The sequence below is a fragment of the Rattus norvegicus genome, chromosome 4 (assembly GCF_021556685.1).
Source record: "Rattus norvegicus strain SHRSP/BbbUtx chromosome 4, alternate assembly SHRSP_T2T, whole genome shotgun sequence".
Lineage (NCBI taxonomy): Eukaryota > Metazoa > Chordata > Mammalia > Rodentia > Muridae > Rattus > Rattus norvegicus.
In genome coordinates, this window is record NC_141537.1 from 15,820,859 (window position 1) to 15,838,725 (window position 17,867).

The window sequence follows — 17,867 nt, forward strand, 5'->3', positions numbered from 1 at the left end:
TGCTGGTGGTGTGGGTCACCAATCACTCCATGATTGCATCTGTCCACACAGAGATTTCATGCCCAGTACTGCAAACCTGATCAAAATACCATGGTTGAGCTAATAGACCCTAGGAAAAGCTTACTGTTTTTGTATAGATAAATGATAATTCTGCTAAACTACCACCTAAATACATATTTACGTTTATATCTATAGACCTGCACTACTTTCTCTCTCAACTTTGGCTGGACAAACTTCTTTTGTGAAGTGAGTAGTGGTTCCTGCAAAGACTCATAGCTGCTCTCCTACCTGTTTACTGCCCATATTAGCAGCACTGAGCTCAGGGGTTATTAATAACAATAAAGAAGAAGAGGACACGACACTGGGAGAGATGTGGAGTGGGAAATAATTCAAGGCAGTGGAAGGAAGTGATGGTAGAAGGATATGATTAAAATACATCACATGACTACAGAGTAGATGTGAGGACTGGTTGTGAAGCAATCATCTATGTGAATCCCTCCCACTCAAAGTTTAGAGAACATTATCAAAGTGGGGGCAGAAATAATGTAAAAACTGGAGAATCAGGAGAAGAATTATGAAATGCCGCCTTGTAGGCATAGTGTGATTGTTGCGTATACTAATTCACAGCACTATGGTGACCGCCATGAAACTGCACCAAAGCAACATATCAAAATTGTAGAACTTATATGGGATACTCCTGACCCCCGCCTACATGTGAGGAGCTGTTCTCAGTTGGTAGCTGCTGAGGGAGCATCACTGTCCTTTAGAGATATGGGCCCTGGCAGGTACATTGCCCATGTCCCCAAGGATGGCCTCATTCTCATTCACAGCATATAGGGTTAGCTTTAAGTGAATTCAAGAGTTATTGATATCAACAATAAAAGAAGACATAACATTGAGAGGGAAATGGAATAGAAGATAATAAGGGGAGATACTGGTAGATGGATAAGTCAAAATAGAATATATATAAGTACTTGCAATTTTCAAAGAATAAAGAAAAATAGTACTAGAAACAGGGCATATAGTCTCTGCGAAGTTCTCTTGCTGTAGCACCAAGCTCACAAGAGGTCTGATGCTAGCATCTGAATGTAAAATCCCTAGGCCTCTATTACATACTAGAACAAGGGTTTATGGCTTTTCAAAGCACTATACCAATGCCTTGGTTCATTAAATACCATGACCTTTCAATGTCTATCTTCTGCATTTAGGGTATTACTATAACTTTTTAAAGTCACTGTTGCAAATTAGGACAGCGCTGTTTGTCAGACAGCTTGATTGACATCAGAAAGTTCTCAAACTCCTCCTTCTGAGGGCTGCCTTCTCTGGTTTTATTTTGTTCCTTCGAGTGCCAGCAGCTGGTAGATTTGGAAAAGAACCATCAGGACAGAAGAATGACAAACAACAGTTGTGCAGAATCAGCCCATGACTTCTGAAGAAGGACTGGCACCGCCCACCCTCTCTCAGGGAATCTGACTGCACAGCTGCCCCCAAATGTCTTCTCTTCACAATCTCAACTTCAGCCTCCTGTCCTATTCCTCAGGGTTTTCAAGTTCACTCTGAACATATCTTGTTACTTTGACAGTCTTGACAAATATCCTGATAATTTGAGGCAGTCATGATTCAGCCATTTACTGTTGAAAATACTTGTATTTTCCTAATTGTTTTTTCTAAAAAACAAACAAACAAAAAAACATGGCTTCGGGGTGCATTTTTCATTAAAACAATTATCTAAAATTTAAGCAAAACATAAAAAGTAAAGTCACTGAGTAATCAGGAACTTGGAAATCATATAAAGAATATGTTAAATAATTAATAGTTCTTTAGTCCAATTATATAAGAACTTAGAGGAACATGCCAAAAATAAGAGGGGGCTCCCACATTCTGCAAGATGTAATTAAAGCATCATGGTTTTAGGGATGTCCAAGGCACACAAAAGAAGGAGCAACAGTAGGGCCTAGCATGTGGCAAAGTGAGATGAGAGAAACACCAAGTTGGGTAATTTAGAAATGAATAAAAATTTAAATCGGAGAATAAAATAGGAAAATAACAATGAAAAAGCACAGTGTTTTTGCTCTGTTAGTATAAAATCCTCCCATCCTCACATTAATTTTTAATTCATCATACCAAACTCCTAGTTATTCCTAAAACTGATTGCTGAGGAGTCATTTCAATATTTTTGAACCACTGAGGCTATAATATGCTCTGTTAGGATGTAAAGAAAATTGGATAAAATACTAATTGAAAAGGCTACTTCAATTCATACAAATTTCAGTCCAAGACGGTAAGTACATGGGGTCTGTTTGTTGTGGGAGGAGATTTCAGTATGTGCCATTGAGTTTATTAAGTAACACAGAATGACACACTAAATAACAGTCATGAGCAAGAAACACACCAAACAATATGACATCAGATTGGACAAGGTATCAACAGGCATGCCGGATCCCAGGAAGGTAGCTTCTCCCTTCAAAGCAAAGAAACTAACTTAAATTCCCTCACTGTTGCCTCGTAGGAATATTTGTCAGTTTTTCTACTATTTTCACTACCATTCCCTTTAAACGGATGAGAAACCTTTTGAAATGTAAAATCCATGCCAAGCAGTAAGATGAACTGGGGTAGGAAACACCACTGATGCAGCCTGAGAAGCTCCCTGGATGTGAGGTAATGAGGTAGCTATACGACGCACAACCGCAGAGGACTCCCCATTCTCAGAAGGAAGCGAGGACTAACAAAAGCAAGAATAAAGAAAAATCGTGCAAAACATTAGTGAGTGCAATAGAAAGGGAAGTTCCTGAATTGTGAGAGTAAAGGGATCAGAGGTCTAAATCTTTGTAGAGATTTGAAAAGTATGGAGTTGATGGGGTTGAAGAGTTCTGCAGGTCAAAGTACCTGCCGAGTTCTGGAGGGCACAGGCAGCAGCCACATCGGGCAGCTTCCAGCAGTCTGCGACACCGGTTCCAAGGGACTCAGTGCTTGTGGCACATACAAGCACATAAACACACACATATACATGCAAACACACACAGGTGCATAAACACACAAATACACATAAACACATGCACATACACAAGTACACACAAATGAAAACACACTCAAAACCACATATACATGCAAACACAAACATGTACACCAACACACACACACACACACACACACACACACACACACAAAGTAAGTCTAAAACAAGTGTATTGCAATGAAGGTTGTTGTGAAGGCAGACTCAGGACCGTAAATGAATGACGTATTCCTGAATAAAACTATTTCCCTGACTTGCTGAACATAGTTTGCTTCTAAGCTGGTGCTTAAAACACTGCACATGTGAACTTGTCCAGAAAATACGCTAAGATATTTTCTTACTAAGGTATTTACTTTCCACCAAAAACAGAGGCACTGAGGAAAATGAACTGTATCTCTCATTCCCAGGATCCCCAGGGGACAGCAAGGGCGAAAGCAAAAGAAACAAACAAACAAAAAATCAAGAAACTATTATACTGAGACTAAAGGAAAAAATGCGAAAATTGCCCTTTTATCGATATATTTATTTTTAACAGTTGAGCAATGTACCAGTAGTTTGATGGATCCATTCTAAATCTAGCAGGTTAATCACTTGTTTTTCAAATACTCCACACAGATTTGTCACTAAAAACATGACAGACATCAGCAGAATAAAAGAACAAGCAGTTTTCACTTCATTATAATTGGCGACTAGTTATTTCTCCTAATTATATTTGTACATGCTTCAAGTGTTTTGAACATATAAGAATACCATATTTATTTACATTTGTAAATTAATTACTTAAATAATTTAGTAAAATAGCAATTTGAATATGTAATACAAATCTCCTCTAGACAGGAGATAGTTAAAGTAGTTTGTCAGGAGAGAGGCTTCCCGTTAGCTTGGGACTTTGCACTGATGGAGTCATCTATGTGGGTGGTGATTGGCTCTCACGATTCTTCCTCTGCAGTTCAAGCTTGTACATTTTCTGCATTCATTCATTCATTCATTCATTCATTCATCATTCATTCATTCATTGCAGCCCCTGCTTCCAGGCCCCCTTCACAGAGTCCTTCCTTGCTCCTCTCCTTCTTCTCCGATAAGGTGGGAGGCCCCCTGTGGGTACCAACCCACCCTGTCCCATCAAGTCACTGCAGGACTGGATATATCCTCTCCTACTGAGGCCAGGCAAGGCAGCTCAGTTAGGGGAACAGGATCCACAGGCAGGCAAAGAGTCGGTGACAGCCCTGCTCCAGCTTTTTGGGGACCTGCTTGAAGACCAAGTTGCACATCTGCTACCTAAGTGCAGGGAGGCCTAGGTCCAGTCCATAAATTCCCCCAAGAGTCCAGGTTAGCTTGTGGAGTCTCTATTCCCTCTGGGCTCCTCAATCCTTTCCCCAACTCTTCCACAAGCCTCAACAAGCTCCGGAAAGCTTGCCCTGTCTATAAGAAGTGCAGGGACAAAGATGAAGCTGAAACTGAAGGAACCTGGGACTCATTCCATGGGGCAGGACCAATCCCGGATGCTATTAACGACACTAGGTTGTGCTTACAGACAGGAGCCTAGCATAACTGTCCTCTGAGAGGAGAGGCTCCACCCAGAAGCTGACCGAAACAGATGCACGACCCACAGCAAACACTGGACTAAGCTTGGACATTTTAATCTTTGAAGAAAGTTCTTCTCAAGTATGACCTTTCTGACACAACGCATCCTTCTCTGGACAACTGCCACGTTAGGAGAATCAGCAGCAGTGCTGTGTCCTCTGGCATGCGGAGGTGTGGTCCCGTAGCAACAGGGGCCCTGGAGGACACACATCCTCTCACCTTCGGTATTTCGTGTTTTAACCTTTTCCTGCTCGCTCTCAGGCTTACAGTGTGCCAGCAGCATAGGTCACGGTACACCTCCTCACACACAGACCCATTCACAATCTCTCGTCTGGAGCCGAAACCCTCAAGAAATTGAGAAGGAATATAAAGGCCGCGAAAGGTGTAGAGAGTACTTAGTACAACCGAACCCGTAGATATCGTCTGATATGAGGATGATGTCCTAGGATATGGGAAAGAGAGCAAACTGCCCTGGTGCCCTCGGGTACACGTCACCCTAGATAGATAATGTTTGTCCCATTTCGAAAAGCCAGGCAATTGTATTGGAAATTTTTCATTACCAATTTTCCTGAGATATTTGGTATCACATTCAGAGAGGAGGGGCAGACACAGGAAGTATCTAATCCCCTTGGCAGGGACCCTTAGGGACCCGATAGAGGAACTTCTGAGCTGAGAACCAGGACAGAAGAAACTGACCCAATACCAGAGCACGTTGCCCACAGGCAGGTGGCCCAGTCAAATGCAGCACTGCTGCTGTGGCGTCCAGTGAGGGGACCTGTAGGCAGAGCAGACAAAGGAAAGCACACTAGAGTATTCAAACTCAAGTCTTCTCTTTCTGTTTCCAAACCACCCTCAGGTTCACATCACATCGAGCTTCCAGAACACCGCTCTGAGAATTCGTGCTTATAGGCTGCACAGTGTAAACGGGGAGCCATCATATTCAAATTTAAGTATGTATTTTTCAGGCCTATACCTTGGTCCACCAACTGCTGCAGAAAGGACTCCATCTTTTCAGTGAGCTCTAAAGCCACTCTAACATACAGGGGAAAAGGCATGCCTAATGTGGTGGTAGAAATGGTTTAGTACCAACCGAACAGTAGATAAAAAAAAAAATCTTTATCCTTTTTCATCATTTCTCCTGGAAATGGCAGACTACAGCGTTAAACTTGGAATGTGTTACAGTTCATTAAAAAACAAAAGAAAGAGCAGTCATGAAATGTCGGTAAATTCTATGTGCACAACCACACAAGCAGTAAACCCGTATCTCTACAGCAGAAAGAACTGTGCAGGCGCTTTGCTTTATAGTAAGGCTGTGCTGTGTCTGCTCTCCTCCTCGCCTTTCTCCTCCTCCCTGGTGTGTGGCCTGCCTCAGTACTTCTGTTTGCCACCCCTCCATTGACTTTCTGAAGGCAAAAGTCAATGAGGTCTTTGGAAACTTTTGGGGGAGAACGGAACACAGAGAGCATGAGTAAAGAGAGGTAGTCTCATGCAGGGACACGTGCTGAGGTTGCGTTTGGCTGGGTTTTGCTAACAAGGTCTGGAAGTTATTGAGTGTGGAAGGTTCGGTATGTCATGGATTAGTGTAGGGAAAACCTGGTGAGATGGAACGGCCATAGGAATATGAGGACTAAATTCTGCATACGACTGAATTCTGCATACAGCATTTTAATTTGTAAAATATTAAAAATTATGAATGACATATGAGAACAGGAAAAATATGTGATTCAGTGCCAAAATGCTAGGCAATGAATACTTTAGACTGAAGCCTATGAGAGAGTACAGTGGGTTAGAAGACAGAACCAAGCCAATAATTCATTCATGATTCCCTCATTGTCCCAGAGACCCTACAAACATAAGAATTAGCAGTGATCTCAAAAAGCCGTCTGACTTAGTGTAGTTTACATTGTAGTTATGGATATTGGAAACAAATGAATCGATGCATTTTAAATTATATTAATAGCCACAATAAGAGAAAATGAATCACAGGACAGAGATGGGAGAGAAAGCGCATGCAGTTTGAGACAAGGCAGTTGGCGGGAGATTCATGGGCTGAAAACTTGTTTCTTGGTTTGGTGCCTTAAAACGAGTAAAGGGGTCGTGCGGATTTGGCAATGGAGCTGTGGAAGGAAACTGAAATTGCAGGCTTAAGAGTCCGAGTGGAAAGAAATGTGCGCACTGTATCAGAGAAACACGAGGAAGGCTCTGCCGCTGAGGAAGAGGAACACTGTATAAGCCACACTTCCCGTTTGTAACAAGTAGCCACTGGTAGAAACTGTGCTTCATTGATTCCGGAAATTTCACATTGTAGAGAATTATCAATTCCCTTTTATAGGAACAGATTTCTTCTCACTTTCTGTATATTTATGTGTATGCGTGTGCCTGCTCATCTGCTGTACACCAGGCTCATGCAGGTCCTAGGAACTAGGTCCTTAGATTCATCCAAGGAATCTAGAATGCTGTTCTGGAGTGAGAGGTGCCTGGGAGCCCTTGATGACGATGCTAGGAATTGGACCTGGCTTTTCTGCTGGATCAGCAAGTGCTCTTAATCCTGAGCTGTTGGTCCATCTCCATATAGACTCAATTTGTTGATTTAATTGATCTTACTTTCATTTAATTGCTGTGTATATACATAATATACATTATAATGTATAAGCAGCTACAAACACATAAATTAAAACTATGATATATTTATCATAATTGTTCTTATTCATTTTTGTCCACTTAAGGAAACAATTTAGAAGGTTTGAAAATAGTGATCCAATCCACAGAGACAACTAGATTCTGTTTGTCAACACAGTGGAGAGAACAGCTATAACAGTTATAAATGAGCTAATGTTTGGTGAATAACTGGCAGGGTCAACATACCTCATGCTCTATTAATGGTGGCAAGGAGTTGCCGAAACAGCCAGAACATTTGGAACTCCAGCAAGGAAAAGTGATCATATGCTGTGAATCTTCTACAATATGCTTTCAATACCGGCAGCAGGAGATTCTCAAGTTCTTTTAAAATGAAACCTGCCTGCTTTGTAGCATAACAAACAAAAAACAGGCAAGTCTCTGACTGTGTTTTTGTGCAGAGTCTGAATGTTTCATTTAACAAAATAGTTTATTAAAAAAAATCTACGTCTCTTACAACTTTGCTGAATATTGGAATGAATGGTCTCTTCAATAATGTATTCGCATAGGCAATAGCCAGTGTGCGCTGATTCTCCTCTTATTTTTAAAGATGTTTACCCTGGTGAAAGAAAGAGGTCAACCAGTTTTTACTTCCTTTGTTCTTGAGACCAGGAGTATGGAAGATAGAGAGAAAGAAGGCCTCAGTGATGTTCAGATGTAAACGTTCCTTTTGTAGATTTGTGGGTTAACACTGTCAGGTGGGTGGTGTGCAGGATAAGTCTCTGGAAAGATTACTGACAGAAAAGGGATGGTTGAGCCTCTCTGAGAATGACTAAATAAAAAGTTTGCTTGGGATGTCTGTGCTGAGGAGGTGCTCAGCAGTGTTTTGAAGAGGTCGTCTCAGACAGAATTGGTCTCCTGTAAGAGATTACTGCCATCAATTTGACCCAGGCTCATGGGAGACATCTGTCATAAAATGAAAAAACTTAGTCTCTTTGAAAGTCAGATCCAGTGAAAATATAGTACTATATATTCGTTGTTACAAATATCTAAATTTAAATTATGACATGCCTAATTTATTAAGAAGGCTGTGATCCATTTTTGTTCCTTTAAAGAAACAATTTGGAGGGCTTGAAAATAGTGATCCAGTCAGAAGAGTCAAATATGTTCTGTTTGTCGACATGGCGGGGAGAAGAGAATTTTAAACTCATATATATATATATGTGATTTCCAACTCTTTTCAGATTAAAAATTGGAAAAGGGTATAAAATTGCCATGATTAATAAAATGAGCTTAAATGAAATGAATTAAGTTGTATGTAGACATCATTGTTTATAACTCATAAGTTTCACCTAACATTATTATAGATTTTGAGGCAGTTAAAGAAGTGAGTTTCAGGAAGGATCATGTTGGGACTATTAACAATGTATTCCCCAAAGGCTGCATCTGTTCATTTTTGCTACAACTAAATGAAAGTCACAAGGACCTAGTCGTAAATTGATTGAGATGTTAGCATAAAGACTAATTTTATTTCTTTATAAAGACTAAAGATGTGAGCATAAAAAGACTAATTTTATTTCTCTCACCTTCAATAGTTCAGTTAAATATTTATTAAGTTCCTAAAATGTAATGAGCAGGTCAATTATTTTTTTAAGTCATTTCTTTTTGTATGACACGTGTTTAGAAGTTCTCATATATTTGAGAACTCTGGGCTTACAAACAGTCAACATGTAAAAGAGAATTTTTGTTTCATTTTTTCTGCACAACCATACTTCATACTCTATGTTTAAGATGAGTGCATGCATATACTATGGAATATCCTTCAATAAATTGAAAACAATCCCTTTCCCCTTCCCAAAAGCAACTGCTAATTAACTAACTAACTAACTAACTAACTAACTAACTAACTAACTAACTAACTAAATTTAACAAACAGCTGGCATTGTAAGATTCCAAAAGGGGACAAAGAGTTCACCAAATGTTTCCTCCCCTACTACTTAAAATAAGTAATTTGTGCATAGACATTCAGTGTTCCTTAAATGTATGCTCAAATTTGTGCATAGAATCATTCACAAAACATATATTGCCCCAAAATTAAAAATTAAAAAAAATCCTTCTAGACATGAACATAAAGGATGGAGCCCATTTTGGCAGCAAGCTCCAAAAACTATTCCTGGGATCAGGGTTGTTATGAAGATTTTACAACTGTTCTCTTGTATCAAGTCACTAGGAGAAAAGGAAAGTTTTATTCATTTTGGTGTCCTGCACTGACAAAATCCTTAGCCCTGATTTAAACACTGGGAAGGAGCGGCTTTACATCTCAGTGGACTGAAGCTTTGACAGGCAGAAGAGACAGTGTTCGTCAGGATGACCTGGCCACTGGCGTTGATTGTCTTTGGCTGTCTGTTACCCAGTGCTATCTTAAGTGAAGTTAAAGTCGGAGAATTTCAATAGCAAACCCCAAGGTCAGACTTCTAGAAGTCAGATTTTTTACTTCAGACATCAGAATAGAACACATTTAAATAATGTTTCTTTTCCTAAAAAGTTTCTGTTTGATATTTGTATCTCAGAGGATTCAGAAAGAAGAGCTCTTATTAATGTCAATATGTAAGGGATTTGAATTCCAAAGTTCTATCATTAAATTACTTATGAAATTGCATATGTTGTTTACACTAAACTGAAATTCACATGTAGGTTTGCTTCTATGACTAAATAGCACTACAGTATTAAGGTGAGGTAAATAATGCATTTGTACTTGATTTTGGACAATACACCAATAATCTGCTGTGCTCTATTTGAACCTTTTAAATTGGAGTAGTATATTAGCAAATTTTCTATTGCTTTAACAAAATACCATGACCAAAAGCAACTCAAGAAAGAAAGGGTTTATGGTAGCCTATGGTTCCAAAGCGATAGACTCCTTATGGTAGGGAAGGCACGTTGTGTTGCAAAGCAGAAGGAGGAAGCTGGCTGATGACATTCTGTTTCACATGCAGGAAGTGGAGGGGGGAGAAGGAGATAGACAGAGAGGGAGGGTCGGGAGGAGACAGAGAGAGAGAGAGAGAGAGAGAGAGAGAGAGAGAGAGAGAGAGAGAGAGAGAGAGGGAGGGGGAGAGAGAGAGAAAGAGAGAAAGAGAGAGAGAGAGAGGGAGGGGGAGAGAGAGAGAAAGAGAGAAAGAGAGAGAGAGAGAGAGAGATATTTAACCTCAAAGTCTACCTTTTTGTGTCATGCTTCTCTGACAAGCTCTACCCAAGGAAGCTCCCCAGACCCTGGGGGAGCAGGTGTTCAGTTTTGTGAGCCTATGGTTGACAACAACACTGGTAACTCAAACTACTGAGGGTAGTTTTGCAATTGGGCTAATGTCCATTTAAAGGAAACATTCAGTTTTATGAACAGTAACTGCTTCTATAGATTTAAAGTTGTTTTGTGGTACCTGAAAATTCAAAACTAAAAATGTAATAGTAGTCGATACAGTGGAAAGACTTCTGTGGAAAGGACAAGACTGTCTCAGTCTAGGCAAAGCTCAGGAGACGTGAATGGTAACGTGACATTCAGAACACTGGCTGAGGCACATACATGATACAACCAAGGAGTGGAATTATGGATATAATATTCTGGACAACTGGAAGAAAAAGGTGGAGTAAGAGTTACTGATTCAGAATTCTGGGTAGGCCAGCATTTGATCAGTTAATTTACAGAGGCTGGGCTTCAGTAGATGAGTGGTTGGAACTGGAAAGTATTATACTGAAACAATGGAGACCCAGAAAAACGAACGTAATAAACTGTCTTTGATCCATGGATCCTAGCTCCCAATCTCTAGATGAGAACATATAACCTCGAGTAATTAGGAAAGTAGAAGGGTTTGTGCGGGGAGGTGGGGTTAGATAGTGGACAATAAGACACCGGTGCTGTTGAAGGTGGAAATGGGAGAAACAAGATGAGGGAAACTTAACTGGGAAAGGAAGAAGTGGAAATATGAATGTAGAGGCAGGGCGAAGGGATAAATAGCACAAAACATATTCAAAAATGCCACTAGGAAAAACTGTCATATCTAGTGAATTTGTCACCCACATGGGTGTTTCTTCCATGAACAAACAAACAAACAAACAAACAAACCACCTCCCTGGAAGACTATCAAAGAATATAGGCTATTTCTGTAGTTTCCATTTGTCTCCTACAGAGTATCACGAGAGTGGTAAACTTACTCAGTAAAATAATACCTACTTGAAAGCAAATTTAATTTCAAGAGAGTGATCTGCGGTCATCTCAAATGTTCTCTGGCTCGTGTTCCGTAGAAAGCCCACACCTCCAGTGCTTGTTTTCCTCATATTCTCTATGATATGACAAGTCTCATGACTGGACTTCCTCCTAGCAATCAATGCTGTATTGTAAACCATTCACTGGTGTAATGAATCGAGTTACTCATGAGTCTGATTCCATGGGAAAGGTAAGAACTATGTCATCCAAGCATCGGTAAAGGCCCCTTCGCTAACACTGACCGGCCATCCTTTCTCCAGTCTCCCAGGCCACTTACCTACAGGGCCAGCAGGCAGCTGCTGTGTGATGCACTGAAATGAAGTCTTCAGGCAGGTATGGGTAGAGAAAAAATGAAGGCCTCCCGAATCGATCAAAACTCTGTTGAGGGGCATACGTGATAGCTGTGGATAACCACAGCACAGTAAGACCCTCTTTTAGGCTCTGTCAAGGAGCAGAATTGTTCTCCGGAGCAACATCTTTGACCAGTTTTCCAGAGGCAGAACAGTAATTTAGGAGATCCTTTTTGATGTCTGATCAATAAAGTAACAGACAAATTCCTTTCTCGTTACAACTATTCACTTAGATTAAATGAGAATTAACAATGAGATGAATTAGTGTGTCTATGAAGTTGCTTAAAACACACCTTTTTTTTCTCATACCAGTTTTCCAAGCGGGCATTTCTGATTATAAAAATCAAGCAGCAGGCGGAGAGATGCAGAGACACAACTGAGATTACATTTCTCAGTGGTGAGCAGCTGGGCCAGGCAGGGAAAGCAGATCTCACTTTTCAGGAAAGGATGCAGCATATTGCATAAGCTACAAGACCACCCATCCATCCTAATGCTCATGAGAGGCCGGGCTCTGGAGGCTTGCCGTCTGAATTTTGGGAGTAGCTTTCCTTGTTAAGGATCCCACATAGTTCACTGATTAGTCCATGAACTTAGTGCTAAGAACAGCTCAGTGTTTTCTCGATGCACTCACAGACTACTGAAGATGGCTTTTCCAGTCTGACTAATGGCGCTACAGAACGGAGAAGACAGGAGAAATCACAGGAAGCTGGAGGGGGAACAACAGCCCAGAATCTGTCGGGGGGATGAAACAGGATCTGGAAAAATGGGGCTTTTATTAAGAAACCGTAAAGTCATATGAAAGGTTGCTATTGCAAGAGTTTAAAATAGAAAATGTCTGCAGTTTTTCATGCCCAGTTGAATAATGCAGGGGGTTTCCCTCTGTAGGTTCTGAGAGCACCTATAGGTCTCTTTTGCTTTTCTTGACAAGGATCGGTGAGTAGAGGCTGTAGGTTAGACCAGTTCTGAAGGAATGAGATTGGAAATGAATTTTTCCTTTCTCCTTAGCTGGAGTCAGAGGACAAACTGAAAACACAGGCCCAAGATTTGAGGATGTTCTCTAGGCTTCTATCCAGGTGGCTATGTCATCCAGCTAAAGAGATTTGATGCAGCCACCTGTAACAAGGTCCTGTAGGAAAACCTGGCTTACAGCTCAGTATTCAGTTCTATATACACCGGAGTCTCTGGAATGACTAACAGGCTATACCAAACCTTCAAACTATACCCAGTTCTGAAACGACGCCCAAGAGAGTCAGCAACGGTCACCCTTTCCCAAAGCTTTGTGTGTTAAATTGGAACGGTTTCAGTATATTTTTCTCAAGACTTACTTGGCACCTAAAAACATAATCTGAAGTAGACTTCAAGACACTGACGTAAAAATTCATGGCATCCATTCAATCATAAGAACAGAAACTTAGCATGAACACGTGGTCTGCTAGAAGCTTCTACACAATCAGGCAAAATATCTGTTTCATAACAAAAAGTCCCATTATACGTCACAATCTTGGAAGGATCGTGTATGATCCTGGCTCTTCACTAGGTAAATGTGATATTTAAATAAGGTTATTAGGGGCTATACATTATGCGGTGGGCTGGCCTAATGCTGCTTATGTTCTAAGGCTAATTTGAGGCCCCTAAGATTGTTCTCCCCAGAGTAGAGAGCAATCTCACATAAGACACTGAATGACACTGCCCCCACATTAACTGTAAAATAAACATGCTGACAGACAATAGCGGGGCAGAAGAGACGTAGGTGGGGTTTAGGTTTTGTGGCCTTGAGGTTAGAGAAACAGGAGAAGGAAGACAAGTGCAGGAGAGGAGGAAGGAGAAGCCGCTGTGGGTTAAGGATCAAGAGAGCATGGCCCTAAGGGCTGCCCAATTGGAGTTCATGCAGCCCAGATCGAACACATAGTAAATAGTGAGTGATAACTTGGGGTTATTGATAGTAAAGTAGACAACATGGAGGGTAGGCAGCTGTCCAGCTCTTGTGCTATTTAGGGCTCATTGTCAATATAAAGGCCACGAGAGTGTCTATCATTTGGGGACTAATTGGTTTAAGGCAGGGTGGAAGCCCCAGGCTGGGATTTTAAATAATTATTACAACATCATTACTATTGGAATATATACAAACTAAATATTACACAGACGAAAGGAAAAATAGTCTATACAATTCGTTATTTATTTTCTCTTACTTCATATAACTACTTTGTAGTATAAAAAGAATTTTATAGCAGGGATTTGAAACAACTTTGTACTCTTAAAATATCTTCTTTATTTAAAGATGCTTTAAGTCAATCTTTATAATCTGTTTATTGTGAGTGATGCATAGAACCATTTTCTAGATATGATCATCTTTTTCCTGTAATGCAGCTAAGTGACTTTCTCTTCTGCCACTTAGGCGGAACGTTCAACCTAAAGTGTCTTTAGAACTCTAAATAATCGAAGAGATTTTAATGCCTCGGACAGCCTCCCGACGGTGAGGTTTGAACATCCGTGTGTCACAGCACATTGCCCTAAGCACACAGAGGAAGAAGTAGATGGCCAAACTCACTGCATAGCAACCTGGCTTCGTGAGTGACGATTGGTAAAACTCAGACATAGGATGGGCTAAGCAGTCTTGCACGTACTACAAGTTTTTCTGTTGAGCCGCATTCGCTGAAACACAGCAAGACCAGCTTCATCGCCAGGCTGAGTAAGAATGCATGGAAATCTACTTTGAACACGTGACATTGAAGAGTAAAAGATATTTACACTTTTATGTCAGTTTAAAATAGTATTGTACTGTGTCTGATATAAACTTTCATCACACACACTAGACGAATGCAAATACGCATGCGCAGTTAGGACTGTATCAACATCCTGTTTACGCCTGTGTTTCAAAGGTGCCGTTTCCACTTTTAGAGATAAGCCTCTTAAGTTTCAACAATGTGACTTATTCACAGAGGGAAGGCATGGAGTCAGGTTTGTTCCTGCGGACCTTCTGGGTCATGTTTCAGTGTCCTTTGCAGTGAGAAATCCTTCTAGAACGCTATATCTGGGTTTTAGTCGTTGCTCATATTTGACTCAGGCACACAAGGAGACTTGCAACTCAGTAAAATTCAGGATTCCCATGCACGGAAGTATTTCCTGTCTTATGATTCTGCATGAGATATAAGTGAGGGTCTCTGCAGTACAACAACAAGAGGACCCAAAATAATGACAGACCAGAACTCCATGCTGACCTCTCTGGGATGCCACCAAGACACATTTTCTCTGACGGTCACAGCTGAACCTTATAAGCTTAGGCCGCCGAGTTGAATTTATGCATATTTAATTCTCTGAGCAATTTGAGAGAAGAATTAGTTTAGATACACCTTAACATGTTTCTGAAATTGTTTTATTAAAGCCCTTGGACCCAGAGCAGCAGATCACCCGTTCTCCTGATACTCTGCTGTGAAGAAAATAAAATAAGTTGTATGACCACTAGGTACTGAATCGTACTGAAAAGGGCTTACCTTCATAGGTCCCACTTTCTAGGAGAGCACCGCTTTTCTCCAATTCCATAAAGTCCTCAACGGTTATGAAAATGTAGTCCACTCCAGGGACCTCACCCTCCTTATGTGGCCTTGTGGTGCCTACATTAAAAAAAAAAATTGAAACAAAAGAAATAGTCTGAGTGTCGTGTCGCTGAACTTTAGAAATACCACCGTGCTTTGAATATTCACTAACATGTGTTTGTACACACTGTGGTGTTGGCAGTTTACATGCGCCCTTCTTTTTGTTTGGCAATAGGAGAAGAAAAAACGGGCAAAAATTAAAGTAAATGAACAAAGGCTTTTTCTCATTAGGCTCACATAGAGGTCATCGCCATGGAATGTGACGGAACAGATTTTGTTCAATGTAGACCATTGTACCCTTGTAAGAGAGGTGGGTTGAAGAGTGGGACAGGCGTCTACACGCTCGGGAATTTTCATACTTCACGCCCGTGAATGGTCTTCTATTGTTCTACAGGCTGCTGTCCTGTGACATAAAAATATACCGGAGAGTAGACATTTGAGCTAATGTCACTTATTCTTTGTATTCTTCTGATAAGCTCCTTTTGCAACGTCTCTGTGTGCATTTGTGCATTCACGAGCGCGCACACGGGCACGTGCGGGTATGTGTGAATGTTTCAGATGGTGTTTGTTAACATTGAGCCAAAGCAACTCACATATACATATTAAATCTTGACGGTCACGAAATCTGTACTGTACTTAAAATTTAAAAATAATTGGAACTGTCTGACAATGAAAGTTGTAGTAACAGTTGTAATGGCTGCAATATGACGTACAAGTGACTAGGATGACATTCTTTTCAATATCTGCCTTCTATGGACTGCATTTCTTCCTTTAGTACAGTCTGTAATTCTGACCAGGAGGTGACATTCTCCCCAGGGTTACCATATTGGACAGCCTTGCTCACATTGTCCCTTATTGAAGGAGTGAAGCTGCAGAGAGGGTCAAAGACCAGCAGATGCTTTCTGAAGAGCATGCAGTTCTCCAAGCTTGTTGTCTAGGCCATCAAGGGGAACACACACACAGAGACAGTAAGGCCGACAATGCCTCAACTTTTCCACACATACAGTATGGAAAGCCAACTCATACAGTGTTTCTACATGGTCAAGTTGGAGTTTACATAATGCACAAATACAAACCAATAAAGAGTAATACACAGAGGAAACGAATAAGCAAAATGATGTATTAGCAGGCATCTGTATAATTAAAGGTTCCATATGTGATCCCCATTATAGACGAAACATTGTACAGTCATCTGATTTTTTATTCTTTGCATTTTTAAATTGTCATTAACTATCATGAACGTAGCTATATACTTGTGCTTTTGGTCTATTTGGATCAAAGTTGAACAGCAAGACAGTGTAATAAACTGATATCAAGAATGATAATGTATATGCTATAAAATTGATTTGAGGTAAAATAATTCTTATTAGGTTTTTTAAAGTAGAAAATGCATCATTTTCTAGAGTTTAAGTTTTACAATCCTTTTTTCAGGGTTGCAAAATAGTTTTGTTTTTAAATCACTCTTGATGACTTGCTCCTGAATTTGTTATTTTATGTAATTTAATTAAGTTACCTTGTGCAGTATTTCCTGTTGCTTTTATGCTATAAAACATAAGCCTCCCACACCTAATATGCATAATTTGTTGTCAAATTAATGTTTCTATGAGAACTTTAACTTTTAATATCCTGACTTTTATGTGCTTAACCCTTATGAATTAAAAAGGCATTAAAAGAGTTTTTGGCAATCAATTTGTTTTTCTGCTTATTTAGCGCACACTCTAATCATTAAGCAAATCGCATAACAAAGATTCTATTTTCCCTACTCATTTATCTCCGGGTTTCAGCAGTCACATGCTTTGAGTAATTCAGTGCCTGCAGCACGGTACCATTTTCCCAGCACAGTGGAAACTCAGGGGCACATGCTTCAGGCCAAATCCAGGGTGACCGAGTCTGGGGCAGACACCTGTGGCTTTGCCCTGCTTGGTTCAGCCCTGGGCCTCGGTGTGATGTTTCCTGTAATACACCCCGCCCCATTGCTGGATGCTGACAATCGATCTTCAGGAGCTGCCCAGCCTTCTTCACTCTCAAGGACGTTCTTTTCTGCGCTCAGCCCTGCCGCTTGGATGGAGACATCATCTTTTGCCCAGTCTCTGCTCTTTGCCAGTCTTCAGTGATGACTTCCAGTTCCTTTATCTCTATTTTCTCCATCTTCCCCAAATCTGCTCCATTTGCTTTCCAACCCACTAATACAATAGTCCGCGAATACAAGAACAACCTGGAGTCTCTTCCGCCATATTCCCATTGGCGTAAGACCCTGGGGCCATTCACGGACTGAGGCTGCTACAGAAAACCAGACACTAGAACGGTGCAGACTTCAACGATTTAACTTCGGTTTGGTTCTGCCCACGTGGGATTCTTTCTCCACACCCTCCTAAGGGTCTGCCATCTTCCCCTCTTCTACCCTGACTCCACTGTTTGGCTATCTGCAGAAGACATGAGATATTTTCCTGGCA

At 40.7% G+C, this 17,867-nt stretch overlaps 1 protein-coding gene across 14 annotated transcripts in view; it reads right to left on the reverse strand.

Annotated features, from left to right (window-relative positions):
• The window catches only part of Magi2 (membrane associated guanylate kinase, WW and PDZ domain containing 2), a 1,487,762-nt gene that overhangs the window by 590,467 nt on the left and 879,428 nt on the right, over positions 1-17,867 (reverse strand). For all 14 annotated transcript variants that reach the window (NM_053621.2, XM_087655501.1, XM_087655502.1 and 11 more), the window contains 1 exon segment: positions 15,313-15,432. In NM_053621.2, the coding sequence (NP_446073.2) occupies positions 15,313-15,432 (120 nt within the window).